At 35.6% G+C, this 18,655-nt stretch overlaps 1 protein-coding gene across 6 annotated transcripts; it reads right to left on the minus strand.

The window, feature by feature from the left end:
• Positions 1-1,617: 1,617 nt before the first annotated feature.
• LOC113064997 (guanine nucleotide-binding protein subunit alpha-11-like) lies at positions 1,618-17,752 on the minus strand. 6 transcript variants are annotated; one of them, XR_003278918.1, is made up of 9 exons: positions 17,201-17,751; positions 16,347-16,520; positions 15,121-15,305; positions 10,424-10,578; positions 8,742-8,870; positions 7,299-7,428; positions 6,037-6,190; positions 4,375-4,634; positions 2,036-2,160 (listed from the first exon to the last, which is right to left on the minus strand). XR_003278918.1 is itself a non-coding variant. In XM_026236080.1 (8 exons), the coding sequence occupies exons 2-8, from the start codon at positions 16,495-16,497 to the stop codon at positions 1,958-1,960; spliced, it is 1,107 nt and encodes a 368-aa protein (XP_026091865.1). In that variant the 5' UTR covers positions 16,498-16,520; positions 17,201-17,748; the 3' UTR covers positions 1,619-1,957. The 6 variants fall into 6 exon arrangements, 5 of the variants coding, with proteins under 5 accessions (XP_026091866.1, XP_026091865.1, XP_026091867.1 ...); XM_026236080.1 differs by lacking the exon at positions 4,375-4,634 and having other exon boundaries at positions 1,619-2,160; positions 17,201-17,748; XM_026236078.1 differs by lacking the exon at positions 2,036-2,160 and having other exon boundaries at positions 4,374-4,634.
• Between the last annotated feature and the right edge of the window lie 903 nt (positions 17,753-18,655).

Raw genomic sequence — 18,655 nt, forward strand, 5'->3', positions numbered from 1 at the left:
CCACAACTGCATGGAATATATTACACAGTGCAAGTGGTTTTTTGGATATTTTTTAATGAAAATCTTACACATTGTGCCTTTAATTATGTGTATTCTACAAAGGAGTCGGCCATGTTATAACGAGAGTCTTTTAAATGTCATTTCCACTTCGGAACGCTATTAGAAACAAATACGTAATTTGAGATGTGCTGGAAATGAAGCGGTGGCGGGAATGTTCATGATTTAGGAAAATAACTAAATTATTCTGTGACGTACGTTACACGTTCATAATGGATGAATAGAGAGTAGTACACTGAATCACGGCACATTTCTTTCTAGTGAGGGTGGCTGTTTTCAAACACCTCCTTAAAGGTCTGCATGTGATTGAGCTCCGCATCATGCTAAAATGATAAGCTATTAGAGGCTCTTTTCTTACTTGGGTCATAAAGAGCTTGTACAAGTGTGAGTAGAGGATAAAACCACTCTGTGCGCTCTACTTTCACGCATTCATTCAATGAATGGGAGAAGAGCAGAAGGTAGAAAAGGGTTGAATTTGGCTTGATGTAATTATTCAGTTGCATTAAAGAACTACAACTTGCCCTGTTATTGTTCTCTGCCTAAAACCATAAAATATCCCATCCAGATTATTTAAAGAGCAACCTGAGCCCTGTTCAGCAAATAGGTGGTGCTGGAAATTATTGTTGTGTGGAGGAGAAAGTGAAGCAGGGGATTAGAAGAATATCCTCAAGCTTGAGTAAGTTATGGAGCAGAGCGAAGGAGATCCTTTGGGAATCGGACAATTCAGATATTTAAAGTAGAAATTCAGGACTTTCTGGCTGTTATGTTCATTTTGTATCATATTTATACTCCTCAAATTTGTATAGTATTGTATATACCTGTATTATTATAGGTATTATTGTAATATTTTTAATAGATCTTATGTGGCCACGCCCCCTTTCAGCACAAAGCTCGTTGTCTTCTGTCTTCCGGTTTGTATTTCCAGAAGGCTGTTCGATTCCGAGATCTTTGGAATCGAGTCCGATTCCGATTCCTGGTTCTGGAATCGATGATTTCGATTCTTTTTCGATTCTTGTTTTTTAGATTGAAGGAACCTAATCTCACCATGATGACTGCAGGATAGGTCGTAGAATGTATGCTTCTCATAATATGAAGCTTTATTTCTATAAAATAAAAATAAAAAAAGACGGTATATAGCCTAAATTGTAAATTTTGTCCGCTTTGCTTTGCCCGGGAAAGTAGTCAGCCCACAGCTCAGGAACATGCGTTTATCGCATGAATTAAACAAGACATGTCTAAAATAAATGTGCACAGTTCAGCTTAATGATGAAATTTACTTTGACTCTATGCTTTGCATAATATTAACAAACTGCACACTGAAACAAAATGACCAGAACATTAATAACTGATAGAGTTCGAGGGTTATCTGTCAATCAGATGGCCGCTGATCTATGCTCGTGGAGTTTTCTTTTATAGATGGTAAAACATATTGTTTTTTAAATTGGTTTTGCATCATTTTAAATACATAGATGACTTTACAGTGATCAATATTTATTGATTCTATTGTGTAAATATAGAATAAACACATGAAGTACTTGATTCTCATTTAGCAAACAGTTTTTAATCAAAGAGCTCATGAATTTTTCATAGAATATTTCTATCACATCCATGTCATGTTGTCATACACTATAATTATAACCAATAGTGTCTCTTTATTTTTAATTATTCATATTTTCTGATACTCTATTTAGGTAGAATATAGAAATTAATTTCAGTGTATAGTAACAAAATATTTTCAAATGTAAGTGCAGCAAATCAGTCATGTATTTACAGTAACAGAGATATCCATTCCACCGTGTTATAACATATGTAGTGATCTTAGCAATTCTTTATCATCTTTCCAGGAATCAGTTAAGATTGTCTGTAGCTCAGGAGATTTCAGATGAAGCCGCTCTGCATCTTAAAGCATACCGTATAACTTCAGTTCCTTGACGAGTAGGGTTCTCCTGACATCACTGAAGACCTTGCGGATGTTGTTGGTGTCGGTTGCACAGGTGAAGTGCTCGTAAATGTGTTTCTGTTTCCGATTTTCACGGTTGAAAGCTTGTTTGAGGTACATGGCCCTGATGTAGTCCATCGCGTCATTCATGTCTTCCTTTTTGCCTGCCATCATAATAAGGTGGAGTTAGAAAACATTTAAATAAAGAAATATACAAAAAAACATACAAAAACAAAACAAAAGGATAGAAAAGGGGGGAAAAAAATCAGTTTATTGATGCTTAAGTTAGAGGCACTTTCCATGTATACGTTTTTTCAAAGCATTAAAGAAAAAAATATCAATTTTTGAGAACTATTAGATATGTTACTTATAAATGATTTTATATCTATAGCACTTTGTTTAAAATCAGAATCAGAATGATATTTATTCCCCAAGTGTGTTTTTTAGGAGCTTTTGGTACAGACTTAAAGACACTGAGAACATTAAATTAGTAAAACTAAGGGGAAATAAATAAATAAATTAAAATAATAATAATTACAGCATGCAGAGGTGAAATAATCTAATTAGATTTTCTCAGTTCTTATACAAACTGTAATGTTAACTGCATCCATCATGCTCAACCTTCAACTCGGTTGCCCATTCAACTGTAAATAGAAAATAAGCAAGCAAATCGTTTTCTTAGACTTATGGGAAATCTGTTTTTTATTATTTATTATGTTCATTTGATGTTTTTTAGTAAGAAACTAGCAAAAGTAAATTGTATTTATATTCTATTTAGAAAGAATTGAACAGGAACACGGTTGCAACCCTTGCAAATCACATGAATCAAATGAAATATCAAAATGAACTGAAAAAGAAATCACCAGGTTCACAATCAATCTTTTCTTAAGATTAACTGCCTATTTTCCTCGACCATTTGTTGGGAAACTTCGTATTTTTGTTCTTTATTCATGGAAAGTGCTTAAATATATCTACGTGTAGCTGATGCTTGTGATGTTTATTAATATAAAGGCGTTAAGTAAAATTTCCAGTTTTAAACATATAACTAAACAAATGTAATCTTCCCTGAATGATTCACAGTGAGCACACTTCAGTAGTATTAGAAATTATGTAAAGCGTCTCATTTTAATTACAGCAGATGGATTGGATCAGTTTAAATGCTTAAATGACAACTGAACAGATAACCCGAGTTTTGTATGAATTGATACTAAATTAATCCATATATATGCAGTGTGTGTTTTTAACTAATTACAGTTTTATGGTTAAAGATATTATTACACTTGTTATACACAACTATCAGACCTGAAGAACTATACTTTTACTGTATATATATATCAATTATATAGACATCATACTGTATATATAAACAAATTCATACATTCGACACGAAAGTAACAGCATAATCTCTATTTTGAGCAAATATATAAGACTATATCAATAGCTCTAAAATAGTATGCGTTGTAATAAAAATAAAATTGTAATTAGGAAAATATGTGCAATTTCTCTGTAAACATTTTTCATTTAAGAGCCAAACATTAATGTAGCAATCTGCCTTTTGTGTTTTACAAAAACTACTCCATGTTACAGAAAGGAAATTATGAAAACACTTATAATATAATATATATATATTATTATAAAAGTCTTTTGATCTCACAATTCAGACTTTATTGTGATATAACTATGCGTAAACGTTCAATTCTCAGATTAATTTATTCTGACTTTATTTCTGGAGTTTACATCCCACACTTCAGATTTATTTCTCTGATTGTTTACATCTCATAATTATGTTTTATTATGTTGTTGTTGTTGTTTTTACAGTAGCAGACTTTATCTGTAAATATCAGACCTATCTTGTCAGAATTGCGAGTTTATATCTCACGATCAAAATCAGATCTGAATTGTGAGAAAAAATATTGAATTGTGCGATAACAGGTTATCTTTATTTATTTATATCTTTATTCTGTGGCATAAACAGTCTTCCATATAACTTTTTGGTCCGATTTCAATCAGTAAAGTCACATTTTTGGCCAAGAAACTGAGCATGTGCCCCAGTACAGATCAGCCAAACGTTGCTTTGTATTTCTCAGGTCATTCTTGCCAGCAGCTAAGGAGTAAAATTCCTGCCACCCCCTCGAAACCAAAACACGCTGAAAATCTGCCTGTTGTGTGGCATTCCTGTCAAAGTCTGAGGTGCGATATGACCGCTTCCTCATTCCTTCAGAGTGATGCCGCTTTAAGTAGACGTCTGGCAATGTTCAAATGATTTAATTTGGAGATTGTGTCATCTGATGTTTTTATCCACCAAAACAGTAGGAAAATAGGAATAGATGGAGCAATAGACAGAGAAACGAAAGGCTGTGTAGAGGTGTGCGTCGCACCAAGCTCAGTTTATTAGGTTGGCAGAAGCAGGCCGTGTCCTGAAAGAAATGGGCTGCTCAGAGCACTCCGTATTCCTGCAGTGACTTGATAAGGACAGTGTCTTTAACGTCATTGAAAACCTTCCGGATGTTATTGGTGTCTGTGGCACAGGTGAAGTGAGGGTAGATGATTTTGCACTCCTTTGTCTCAGCTCTCACAGCTCTCTGTTTATACATATTGTGGATGAACGTCATGGCGTCATTCTCATCCTGCCGTTTGCCTGAGGGCGGCACCAAACCACAGAAAAGGGGAGGAGTTAGTACAAGCTTGGAAGGTAAGAGCGATTAAACTGGGAGCGCCACATGCAAATTATAGAGCCAGGAATAATAAAGGCGAGAGAAAGAATCATCATTTAACATATTATAAGCAGGTCTTTTAACCCTTTAACTGTCACCCCGTCCCGTATACGGGACGCTTACATTTACTTCACTATATTACAATTAAATCTAATCTAATCTTGAAAAACTATATATCGTTGGAAAGGTCTAAGACTCCCAAATATATATTTTACCAATGTTTTTTGTTAAAAATGATTTAGGAAAGTAATAGATTAATTTATGACAAGAGTGCGCCCTCAAAAATCTACATTATAACAGGAGTTTTGACCTTTGTTAAAAAAAGACTTCTTCGTTGTCTTTTTCTCTATCACATTTTAGAAATCTTTAGAAATTATATATCAAATGAAAACTTAAAATCTCAAAATTCATCCTTTAAAACCCATTTTAAAATCAGACATTGCATTACCATGTAAATTATCAATATCATGCATCAATATCATGTTTTAATTCATGAATTATAAAAATGTAAGTTTGGATCGTGCTCTATAAAGTCTATGTTCAAAAATGTGAGTGACAGTTAAGGGGTTTTAAACTGTAGTAAGATTTCAAAATGTATTATTCATAAAATAAAAAATAAATAAAAATGAAGCCTTGGTGGACATAAGAGATTCTTACAAAAACACTATTTTCTTAAAAGATTTAATAAAACGGTTTCTATTTCTAATAAATGATGTTTTTTTTAAACCTTCTATTCACCAAAGAACCCTGAAAAAAATATATTACGGTTTCCACTAAAATATTAAACTGCTAAAACTTGCTTCAATATAACTTTAGAACCGTTATTAATAATTGAGCACCAATAATATTGATAAAGTTTAAGCAGCATATTAGAATGATATCTAAAAGATCTCGTGACACTGAAGACTGGAATAATGACGCTGAAATTCAGGTCAATTATATATGATAATATATTACAATAGATTTTTTTATTTTTAGGTGTACTGTCTCTTTAAATTTAACTCTTATGCTTTTATAAGGCACATTTTAAGAGCAGTTCTCTTTAAATCTCAAGGATGGAGCCACTCTTTCTGGATGTAAATGCATGGAATTGGCTATTTTTGGTTAGGCGAGAGATCAACAGTGATCAAACTGGGGCCATTGCCACAAATGCTGCTTCTCTATCAGCAATAACAAACTAATATCAGTCCTACACCATCTGCTGTGAAGCAAAACATGTTCTGACTGCATTGTCAATTCCGACAGCCTGATATTCTCATCCCATAATATTTATTTTTAAGAGGCAGATTTCTTGAATTGTTGGTGCACAAATACTTATTTCCATACCGTCAAACCCTGCGAAGTAAGTTTTTAGGTCTGAAGTCTTGATCTTTTCCTCCAGGATGTCCATCTTGTTTAGGAAGAGGATGATGGAGGAACTGGCGAACCATGGCGAGTGGATGGTGGTGTAGAAGAGTGACAGGCTCTCTTTCATGCGGTTCTGGAGCCGGAGAGAGCAAGCATTCACAGCAGGAGTTAATTAAATGAGAGAGACACTAGGTGCAAGAGAGATTACGCAATTTGTCAGTGCAGCGTTTCGGCGCAGGTTCACACAAACGTTGAAATAACAGAGCGTGAATCTGTCAAGAAATGTCTGTGTCATGTTTTATCCTAATGACAAAAAATACATATTTTTGCATAAATAAAATTAAGCATATTTTAAGACAATTGAGATGTTTTGTATTGTGGCAATAACAATTAAAACCTGTCAGTAGCCTATTTTAATATGAAAATTGTTTTTTTATTCATTACTATAATACAATGAATATAATACAAAAACATATATATATAAATTAGTTTTTGTAAAATGTTGCCATTTTTTGTAGAGAATTTAATCAAATTTTATTTAATTAGTACTTATGTAATTTTTATAAATGTAATAATTAAAATAAATAATTCATTTGTGATATGTAGTTTAAATGAAGTGTATCCACATGCTAATATTATACAAATTTTTTTTATATCGGATTATCATGTAAATATGTCCTTACTGAACAAGCATTATTTTAGTATTAATTACATACTACTATATAATTGATTAATATCTTGAATGATTTCATTGCAACTTCATTGTTTTCATTTAATTTTTTACAATTATTTCTAAGTAATTTTGTTTTTATTTGTAATTTGTATTAGTTTTTCATAAATCTTTATGCAGTTTTAGTTTCAGTAATTCAAATTATACTTCTAATTTCTAATTTCCATTAAAGTTTTTAACGTTTTCATGTAATGTTTATAGTTTTATTGTTAGTATAGTATATATTTTAGTTATATAAGTTATATTTTATATTAGTATTCTTATTTTATTTTTCATTTTATTAAATGTTTTAGTTAGCAACCATTTGTTTTATTTAACAATAACAAAAGTAATTAATTACATAATTTATTTATATCTTTATGCAGATTAGAAATATGCACATTTCCTTTTGTCTCTGAGTTGCACTGAAATATGACTCGGGCCTGTACAAGTGCAACTCAAGATATACTGATCAAAGCAATCGATTAGGACGAGAGAGATCCAGGCAGACGGGTGTGAAGGAGTCTCTTACCTCCCTGTTGTTCTCCTCCAGCACCTGGTCGTACTCGCTGAGGGAGGCTAAAAATATGAGCGACGTCACGTTCTCAAAGCAATGGATCCATTTCCGCCTCTCTGACTTCTGACCACCCACATCCACAATCCTTCAGATAAAAAGTGTTAAGACCGGGATTCACTTCAGTTGTTTAATCTTGAAATGTTCTGTCTGAACTAAAGCCATTAAACTTTAACTGTGAGCCCCTTATCATTTGTTCCTACTTCCTTGTTGTCATATATCAAACATGTCTGCCTCCAAATATAGTAGACTGCATCATCTTGTAACTGGCTTCTTTATAAAAATGTCTGTTTGTTTTACATTTTCTGAAAAGTATATGAGTGCAAGCAAGGCTAGTTTGTTCAAGTGTTGCTATTTAGTTGCTAAGGTGTTCCTAGTGATTTTTAGCACAATGCTATGCTGTTGCCATGGTTTTCTAGGTAGTTGCCAGGCAGAAGTTAAATCTTATTACTGAAAACCACTTTTCTTACACCAGGGTTTCTGAAACTGGGTCCACAAACCCCTGGAGGTTTGTGAGGAAACTGCAGGGGGTTCTTGAATTAAAGGTTTAGTTCAGCCAAAAATGAAAATTTGTTGAAATGTACTCACCCTCAGGCCATCCAAGATCTAGATGAGTTTGTTTCTTCATCAGAACTGGTTTGGAGAAATAAATTACATCAGCTGCTCACCAATGGATACATTACAGTGAATGGGTGCCGTCAGAATTAGAGTCCAAACTGCTCATAAAAACATCACAATAATCCACAGGTAATCTACAACAACCTAGTCCAGCAGTTAATGTCTTGTTTTTAAGAAATAAATCCATCATTGAGATGGATTTTAATTTTAACCCATCACTAATGGACAAATTACATGTCCATAATGCATAATAATGCTTACTACAGGGAAAAAGTCATTTTTGTTTTTAAACGTTCGTGCTCATAAACAGTACTTGATCTGTGCATATTTCTCTCCTGATTCAGACAAGACAAAATATCACTGGAGGAAGGAATATGGAGAGAATATTGTAGCTGGAAGTTATGGTTGGAAGTTTTTTTAATAATGTATTTGTTTCTTAGAAACAAGTTGTTAATTGGTGGACTGGAGTGGTGTGGATTACTAGTGGATTATTGTGATGTTTTTATCAGCTGTTTGGACTCTCATTCTGACGGCACCCATTCACTCCAGAGCATCCATTGGTGAACAACATGTAATTACTCCAAATATGTTCCCATGAAAAAGCAAACTCATCTACATTTTGGATATCCTGAGGTAACTCTTTCAGCTATTTCTTTCTTTTTCTTTTTTTCTGGGTGAACTATTCCTTTAACAAAACAAAATAATAAATAAAATCATAAAATATAAAATGTTCAAAACTTGAAAATGAAATCATGTAATTCTATAAAGTGTTCATGACTGTACCTGAGGGTGATCTTCTCCAAGTTGAAGGAGTAATCGTTGATGCCTGTGGTGGGGAATCGGACTCGGAGCACATCCTGGGCTGTGGGGATGAATTCTGGAGCCGCAATACGGTCCAAATGTGTCATATAGCTAAAGAAAAATAAAAAATGTGAAACATAGTTTAATGTAACACTTCACAACTGTGTGAGTTTGATAAAGTGCCATGATGTTTGCCTTTTGCTTGATTGGTGTTTGTGCTTTAGACAGCAGTTTAATTAAAAGTCCTGGTTTGTTTGTGTTTCTTATCATGGCCAGGTTTGTAGACCTGAAAGCACGATCGGGGAAGCAGGAAGAGAGAACATAAAGGACATGCAGAACTGTGTAAAGGAGTGATTAGGTAGCGACTAACAAGAACACAATGCTGTACTTTACAGGAAATGTGCTTAACAATATGAAGTACTGCCTTAATTCAACAGGCCTAAAGTGAGCTAACCACTTTAAAACAAAAACACACTTTATTCATCTTATAACAATCTGAAGAGTGAAAATGTGTTAATAATATATGACTACAATAAAAGACAACACATCGGTCAATCATCAAAGAAGAGAACAGAAAGAAAACTTGTTAATATCTGATGCAGCCAAGTGGTTTACTGCAATACTGACTTGCTTGGATTTGCAAGCTTGCCTAAAGATACAGCTGTATTGCCCTCCAATGGTGTTCTTTGGATCTGCACAAACCATTTTGGGTGTTTTTATCATAAACATAATATACATAAACATTTGACAAAAAATTAACTGCTAAAATTCCTGTTAATATTAGTATTAATATGTTAGAAATATATTTGTTAACATTATTAATGTAGTTATATGTGCACATCAGTGTTGTGATGCTTATGGGATTTGTTTATTGTTATTAATCTATTTATTCTTTTAGACTATTGTTTATTTGCTTGTAAGGTGACCTTAAAGGTGCCATTAAATTAAATGCATTATTATTATTAATGATTTAATACATATAAAAATATAATATTAAAAATAAATTAGCTAAAAAATGTATATAATAGATATTATAAATAATAAAAAGATTTCATTATATTCTAATGATAAAATACGGATAGAAATACTACATTTCATTAAATATATATACAATTTAATTCATTCATGTAATATAATAAATTATTAATAATATAGTATATTAATAAAACATTAGTATTAGTATTGTAATTATGATCATCTTATTTATTATTATGTAATTAGTTAGTTATTTAGTTAGTAACAGTAATAATTCGATCAATTTTGCGGTTAATATTATAAATGTAATCATATAACTGTAATTCTAATACTGATCATTTTAGATTTAATAAATGAATATCCTACTATAATATTAAAATAAATGATTTAATAAATGTATATATTAATGATGTTATAATTCATTAAAAATTCTAACTCTAAGAATATAGTCGCTTCAAATACATTTAAAAGAAATGTAATTAAAAAAAATTCAGTTAAATTTCTTGTCTCACAAATCAAATTTCATGGCCATGTATTTATTTATTTGTTATGTATTCTTGTAATAAACATGCGAATATTCAGTCAACTGGTCGGTATTATCAATATATACCCCTTTAGAATGATATAAGGCTTGGCGTCAGGGTCCTGATCCCAGTTTATCTATCTCTATTTTTTTTATATATACTTACTATTCTGTAGAGTCCAGAAGCTGGTACTCTCTACGACGACTGTAACAGCCCTTGATACCATCGTCAGCCCAAAGTCGGCGGATCGCGTCCACATACATTCTGTCTAAATGTGTCATCTGACGGATTTCCACTTCCTGAAACTGCTTCCCATATATCTAAGGATATAAATGAGGCTTGTTTATATACATATTGTGTGGATGCTATTTGAAAGAACAGCTGTCACAGCTAGGTATAATTTACACACACACACACACACACACACACACAGATATTGTCAGTCAGTGTTTTGCTCCTTATGTGACTCAAATGCCCTTATATGGTCCTTCCAGTTCCTGTCCTTATTTGTGTGTATTCGTCTCCATCTGTGTTTATTAATTCGTTCCCAGGTGTTCTCCATGGTCCAGTGTATTTAAAGTGTGTTCTAGTTCTTGTTCTTTGTCAGCTGTTGAATGTCATGCCATCCTGATGTGTCGAGTCCTGTGATCCCCAGCCTTTGTTAAAAAACCCATTTTGATTTACTTTACTCTGTGTCTTCTCGCTCCTTTGTCCCCGTGTTCTTCGTGTGTGCGACGTGACAGAACGGCTGACCAAGACAGTAATCGGCACTCCTTTTATCCCCCCGTTTGTCATCCAAGGTTAGAAGACCCCCCTGCTGTGAAGTGTGCCGGCTGCGCTGTTGCTGTTGTCAAGCCCACCAGCCGGGGCTATCTGCAGCCTGGTTATCAGGCTGATGTAAGAAGCCCAGAGAGGGCTCCAGTCCCCTGTCATGGCCCATGGAGGGCCTTGGAACCCATAAACGTCCCCAAGTCATTTTTTTTTTGGAGGGGTGGGGGGTAGTAGGGCTCCAGCCATATAGAGGCCGAGGTGGGGGCTGGGGCCATGACCTCCTGAACTGCCTGCACCACCATGTCCTCCATGTTCCCTACACCACTGCCACATCTTGTGTTCCCTCTATAGTTCGCTCCATTATGGGCCCAGACCATGCCTGTTCCCCCCCGATCCAGAAGAGGAGACTAGTGTGAGGAGAAAGGTGTCACCTAAGGCCCCCATTTCACTCCAGTGTCGCCCATGCCCCAAAACATAACCCACAGAGGGCTCCAAATTCTCAGTTCAACCCAGGAAGGGCTCCTGATCCCCCGCCGAGCCAAGGACATGCTCCTGATCCCCAGTCAATCCCAGGAAGGGCTCCCGATCCTCAATTAAGCCCAGGGAAGACTCCAGTCCCCTCATGGCCCTCGTTTGCGTGTATTCGTCTCTAGCTGTGTTTATTAATTCGTTCCCAGGTGTTCTCCATGGTCCAGTGTATTTAAAGTGTGTTCTAGTTCTTGTTCATGTTCTTTGTCAGCCGTTGAATGTCATGTCACTCTGCTTGACTGAAACCTGGCTAAAACCAAATGATTATTTTGGTCTAAATGAGTCTACTCCACCAAACTACTGCTATAAGCATGAGCCCCGTCAGACTGGTCGTGGCGGAGGTGTTGCAACAATATATAGTGATAGTCTCAATGTTACCCAGAAAACAGGATACAGGTTTTACTCTTTTGAAATACTTCTGCTAAATGTTACACTGTCAGACATGCAAAAGAAATCTAATGTATCTCTTGCTCTGGCTACTGTGTATAGACCACCAGGGCCGTATACAGAATTCCTGAAAGAATTTGCAGATTTCCTTTCAGACCTTCTAGTTACAGTTGATAAAGCACTAATCATGGGAGATTTTAATATTCACGTTGATAATACAAATGATACTTTAGGACTTGCATTTACTGACCTAATAAAATCTTTTGGAGTCAAGCAAAATGTCACCGGGCCCACTCATCGTTTTAATCAAACACTAGATTTAATTATATTGCATGGAATCGATCTTACTGCTATAGATATTGTACCTCAAAGTGATGATATTATAGACCATTTCCTTGTATCGTGCATGCGGTGTATAACTGATATTAACTATATGTCTCAGCGTTACCATCTGGGCAGAACTATTGTTCCAGCCACCAAAGAAAGATTCGCAAATAACCTGCCTGATCGATCTCAACTGCTATCTGTACCCAAAAATACACATGAATTAGACGAAATGACTGACAACATGGGCACTATTTTCTCTAATACATTACAAACTGTTGCCCCCATCAAATTGAAAAAGGTTAGAGAAAAACGTACTGTGCCATGGTATAACAGTAGTACTCACTCTCTCAAGAAAGTAACTCGTAGTCTTGAACGCAAATGGAGAAAAACTAACTTGGAAGTTTTTAGAATTGCATGGAAAAACAGTATGTCCAGCTATAGACAGGCTCTAAAAACTGCTAGGGCAGAGCATATACACAAACTCATTGAAAATAACCAAAACAATCCAAGGTTTTTATTTAGCACAGTGGCTAAATTAAATTACCAGATGCCGCCTGATTCAAATATTCCATCAACGTTAAATAGTAATGACTTTATGAATTTCTTCACTGATAAAATAGATAACATTAGAAATACAATAACAAATGTAGATTCTGCAGCGTCTAACACTTCAGTTTCATCCATCGCACCCAAAGATAAACTGCAGTGCTTTACAAATATAGGACAGGAAGAGCTAAATAAACTTATCACTGTATCTAAACCAACAACATGTTTAGTAGATCCTGTACCCACTAAATTACTGAAAGAGCTGTTACCTGTAGCCGAAGAACCGCTTCTCAATGTCATTAACTCGTCGTTATCTTTAGGACATGTCCCAAAACCATTCAAGCTGGCGGTTATCAAGCCTCTTATTAAGAAACCAAAACTAGATCCTAGTGTACTGGCAAATTATAGGCCTATTTCAAATCTTCCATTTATGTCAAAAATTTTAGAAAAAGTTGTGTCTGCTCAATTGAGCACCTTCCTGCACAAACATGATCTGTATGAAGAATTTCAGTCAGGTTTCAGGCCCCACCATAGCACAGAAACTGCACTTGTTAAAATTACAAATGACCTGCTCCTTGCGTCAGATCAAGGCTGCATCTCATTGCTAGTTTTACTTGATCTTAGTGCTGCGTTCGACACCATAGATCATGACATACTCATAGATTGATTACAAAACTATACAGGTATTCAAGGGCAGGCTCTAAGATGGTTTAGATCCTACCTGTCCGCTACCATTTTGTTTACTTAAATGGGGTGTCATCTCATTTATCATCAGTAAAATATGGAGTGCCACAAGGATCCGTCCTAGGTCCCCTTCTATTTTCAATATACATGTTGCCCCTTGGTAATATTATTAGAAAATACGGAATTAGCTTCCACTGTTATGCTGATGATACTCAGCTATATATCTCAAAGAGACCAGATGAAACTTCTCAATTATCTAAGCTAACAGAGTGTGTTAAAAATGTAAAAGATTGGATGACAAATAATTTTCTCCAATTAAATTCGGACAAGACAGAGATATTAATTATTGGACCAAAAAACACTACACAGAATCTTGTAGATTACAATTTGCCACTAGACAGATGTACTGTTACTTCCTCTACAGTCAGAAATCTGGGTGTCATATTAGACAGGAATTTGTCTTTTGAAAATCATATTTCTAATGTTACAAAAACTGCATTCTTCCATCTTAGAAACACTGCCAAGCTAAGAAACATGTTATCTGTTTCTGATGCAGAAAAGCTAGTTAAGTCTCTGCACTGGCTACCTATTAAGTTCCGTATCAGTTACAAATTATCATTACTTACCTATAAGGCCCTAAATGGTTTAGCTCCAGCGTACCTAACTAGCCTTCTACCACGCTACAACCCATCAAGCTCCCTAAGGTCACAAAATGCTGGACTTTTGGTAGTTCCTAGGATAGCAAAGTCCACTAAAGGAGGTAGAGCTTTTTCACATTTGGCTCCCAAACTCTGGAATAGCCTTCCTGATAATGTTCGGGGTTCAGACACACTCTCTCTGTTTAAATCTAGATTAAAAACGCATCTCTTTTGCCAAGCATTCGAATAATGTATCTCTTAAATCAAATCAAAATCTGATCAAATGTGCATTTTTATTCATTAGCTTGGGTTAAACTAATTTTACTTTGTTGGATCAGCAGCTATGCTAATGATGTGTCTATTTTGTTTCTATGTTTTGCCACGGGATACATCCCGTGGTAACTAGGATTTACACAAGCTCCAGTCTGGATCCAGAACACCTGAGAAGAGATGATGCTAACCCTGAATCAACAAACAGAACTAACAATTATTGCTACAAGTGTGACTGCATCATATAACAATTATTAATTAATAATATTAATAATGTTCATCGTCTAGCTGACTACGTCTTGTATTAATTTTTTCTAAAAATCCTGTCAAACGTGCACAACCTGACAGTCACCACCATAAGCTACTACTAAATATTGTAGAAACATAATTTTCTGTAAAGTTGCTTTGTAACGATTCGTATTGTAAAAAGCGCAATACAAATAAACTTGAATTGAATTGAATGTCATCCTGATGTGTCGAGTCCTGTGATCCCCAGCCTTTGTCAAAAAAACCCATTTTGATTTACTTTACTCTGTGTCTTCTTGCGCCTTCGTTCTCGTGTTCCTCGTGTGTGCGACGTAACACACACATATATACATACATAAAAGTTGATGATTTGTATATTTAAATGTACAGATGTTGTGCATTTAATTTCAGATTTAAAACTGTGAGGGACTGGGAAGCAATCAGAGATTTTCTCGGGCAGTTTACCTCGTTTTGTGGGTTACCATAGGGAATCTTTAAGGTGTTCATGGCCGCTGTCAGAGCCTTCATTGCTGTGAAGATGTTCTGGAAAACCAGTTTAGTGTAGCCACGCCTGTCTTCTTCGGAAAAGCCCTTGCCATGAATAATCCTCATCTGCTTGATAAAAGTCGTCTTCCCGCTTTCTCCGGTGCCTGAAACCCATAAGAAAAAAAATATTACATGAAGCAGAATAGGAATATCAAAAACTAGTTCTGAAACCAGGTCATGGTATGACAAAAATGGAGAACCGAAAGGAATGCAACATGCAATGATAATATACAAGGCTTTATTCACACACAAAGGAATGCTCTCTGTCCTCATAACAGAGATCTCACAAAGCGAGATGTTTTCACCGTGTTTAGACTGACAGCTGGAGACTGTCAGAAAGTATGCAGCCAGATGTGTTTGGATGCCTTTGAACCGAGGTGTCCTCCAACATCGGGGGAAATTCTCTGCTGTGAAGTCTACAACAATTTTTCTCGCTTTGTTTTGGTTTAACTGATTAAAGCCGACAAGCCTTAACCAGTTACCAGTGGCTGTTCTCGCCGTTTCTCAAACGGCAAATATTTGACAGGCAAACAATCACCAATCACATCAAAACAAATCAGTGTGAGCAGTTTTTACCCACTTCATTGTCAAAGAAGGCAATAGGCCAAAAAAAAAAAGAAAAAAGCAGGCATGCCCCGATTACTTGATCACTCAAGAATGTGTCCCTTGAGACATCATGTGACAAATCTGAAAGCTGATAAAGAGATTAGTCATACTAGCTAACTGGCCAGCTACAACCGTCTCCATGTAGGTGCCACACCAATAATTAAAAGGTAATGTGACATGTAAAGCAGTTATAACACCTTTATTCACAATTTAACGTGCCACAACTTTAATCTGGTTTTCAGGTTTGGTGACGCTCTTCAGCAGTAATAAAAAAATAAATAAAAAATAAAACAGTGCAGGTTGTATTTTTTTGTTTGTTTTGTTTTTTTTAAAATACATATTTTTATGCATCGGTAGGAACATGCATAAACAAGTATTTTTCAGACAATGGTTCACTCCCTTCCCAGTTAAGATGACTCAGAGATGTTCTCACCTGTCAAGAACATTGAAAGTCTTCAGCTCCTTTGGTGATGTTTTCAGTGTCCACAGTTGTGCTTCTAATGACTTTTAAATACATTTGAATAGTTAAAACGTCTCACCTAATAAAAGCACTTTGATTTCTCTGCGTTCTCGTTTCTTCTGGTCAGCGAGGATTCTTTTGATTTCATTGTGTATGGCGACGGCGTTCTTCTCATCTTCAGACAAGCAGCAGATGCACGTCGTGTAGCACCATCTCCAACAGCCCCCCATCTCCGCTACAGGACAAAATAGCCCTTAAACCGTGTGAAGAGCCATCGAGAGATTAATATTCTATGGAATGTAATTCGCATAAAGAAAACTCGGTCTGCATGATAAAATACTGAATTTAGAACGCATATAATAGCGAAGTTGTTTTGATTCTAAACTTTTTTGTGAATCAATGAACAGAACGACTCGTTCAGATAGGTTCTTCAGAATGTATTTTTTATTAAAAAATAATAATAATTAATTGTAACAAATTGTATTTATGTTCAAATTTACTTTTTTTTTCTAAGAGCCATGCTGGCTGCAACAAACCCAGAGTTTCAAATATGCGAGAAAGATTATTGCGTTGTATCACTGAATCGGTTTAAAGCGAACAGTTCGAAAGAACCGATTCTCGTAAATGAGCCGAGCTTCCATCATTAGTATAAATGTATAAGGTTCCATTCCAGTGTATAAGTATGGGGTACAAGCATGAGTGTAATAGACCATTCAGGGGAAAAAAACTTTTTTATTTTCATTTTTTTATTCAATTTTGATACCTACTTAAATCTATTTGAAACACATTAAAAAATATTGGACTTCCCCTACGACAAAAAAGACGAAACATATACTTATTGCTGGTTCGCACAGGCTAACTATAAAGACAGGAACGAGCTGAATAAATGTAGCCTACACATTTATAGACAATCTAACGCGATGAATCTCTTACCTGCATTCGTCGACACACCTGTACGGAGACAGTAATGCCTTTACGAAACACGGTCCATAATTCTCCCTCAGCCGAACTGGGTTTAAACCAACTTCTTTCTGTTGAAGAGGTTTTCCTCAAAAAGCTTCCCCCCAAAAAATCCAAATTCTTCTGTAAACTTCACATGATTTTTCCTCCTTGGAGGAAAATCTAGCTCTAGGCTACCTGCAATTCAGGAAAGTCCTTCTTGAACGCGAATAGTCACTGTGAACATGGGCTGAGTCATAATCCAGTCAGCTGCTGGTGCATACCGGGGAACTGGACGCAAGGGTCTCGAGGCGCGTTTTCAGAAGTTTTTAGTTTGACGCGAAACGCTGGAGACGCGACGCAAGGTCCGAATGACGGCGCATGCGTACATAAACCGAAAAGAACGGACGAGAACGCGCCCGATGTGAACGCCCACCCCTCTAGGGTTGTGCTAGTCAGCATTTTTAGGCATCCTATCTCCCAAAAAATGCTGTCTGTTTAGACAGGTTACTAAGTTTTTAAACACATCCGTTTGTCAGTGGAATGCACGATAAACCTTAGCTGTAATAATCAATATAGTGAACACAATTGAGAGTGCTTGCTAAGACTGACCTAAGCAGATGAGTGTAGATTATTAGTTTTGAGTATCATATTGAAGAAAAACAGGCAGAAACGCATAAAAGCTGCTTTCGAAGTCACAAGTGGTGTTAGCTTCTTGAATAGCTGTGCAGGTATTTGACACTCCTCTCTCTTGGGGTCTGGAAGTCTGTCTTTTGTCTTTGAAGGCAGAACCGGTTTATCAGGCCTTTCACAGAGTTGTGAGATATTGAGGTTGCCTATAGTTCACATACAGTATTGCCATAGGAACCAGGTAAGTAAGTCAAAGTCCTGGAGGAAGAAAGGATGTTTTTTTTTTTTTTTTACAGTTTAGGAGAATCAACCAAACTGGAATGTAATTGTAATATCAATGCACCTTCCTCGATAACCTGTTCAGAGACAGGTTATCGAGACAGACACAAAGACCTGGAAGACAAAACAGCTATGGAACTGCAGCACATGCCTGTCCATCTTCTATCCGATTCCAAACCATAAATTCAATAAGTCATTTTTACACTGCATCCACTTTATGTGCAATGCAAAGAGTAAGCCTTTTTTTTTTAAATGTAGAGTTCTGCTTCATTAGCTAAATAATAAAGAATAACCAAATGCAGTAAACCGTAAAACTGTTTGTGCTACAAGGCAGTTCTTTTTATGATTATGATACATTTTAAAACATATTACTAATACCAGTTTGCAGTATAAATCAGCATAACAGACTCTTTTTTCGCTTTTTGTACAGAGACAATTCATAACTCATCAATGATGCTTCAGTGAATTAGAAATACTCAGACAAGCAAAAATGTGATGGGCAGCTGTTATGAATGGAAGAGGTGACCTGGAAAGTAAGCT

Source organism: Carassius auratus, chromosome 47 (assembly GCF_003368295.1).
Source record: "Carassius auratus strain Wakin chromosome 47, ASM336829v1, whole genome shotgun sequence".
NCBI lineage: Eukaryota > Metazoa > Chordata > Actinopteri > Cypriniformes > Cyprinidae > Carassius > Carassius auratus.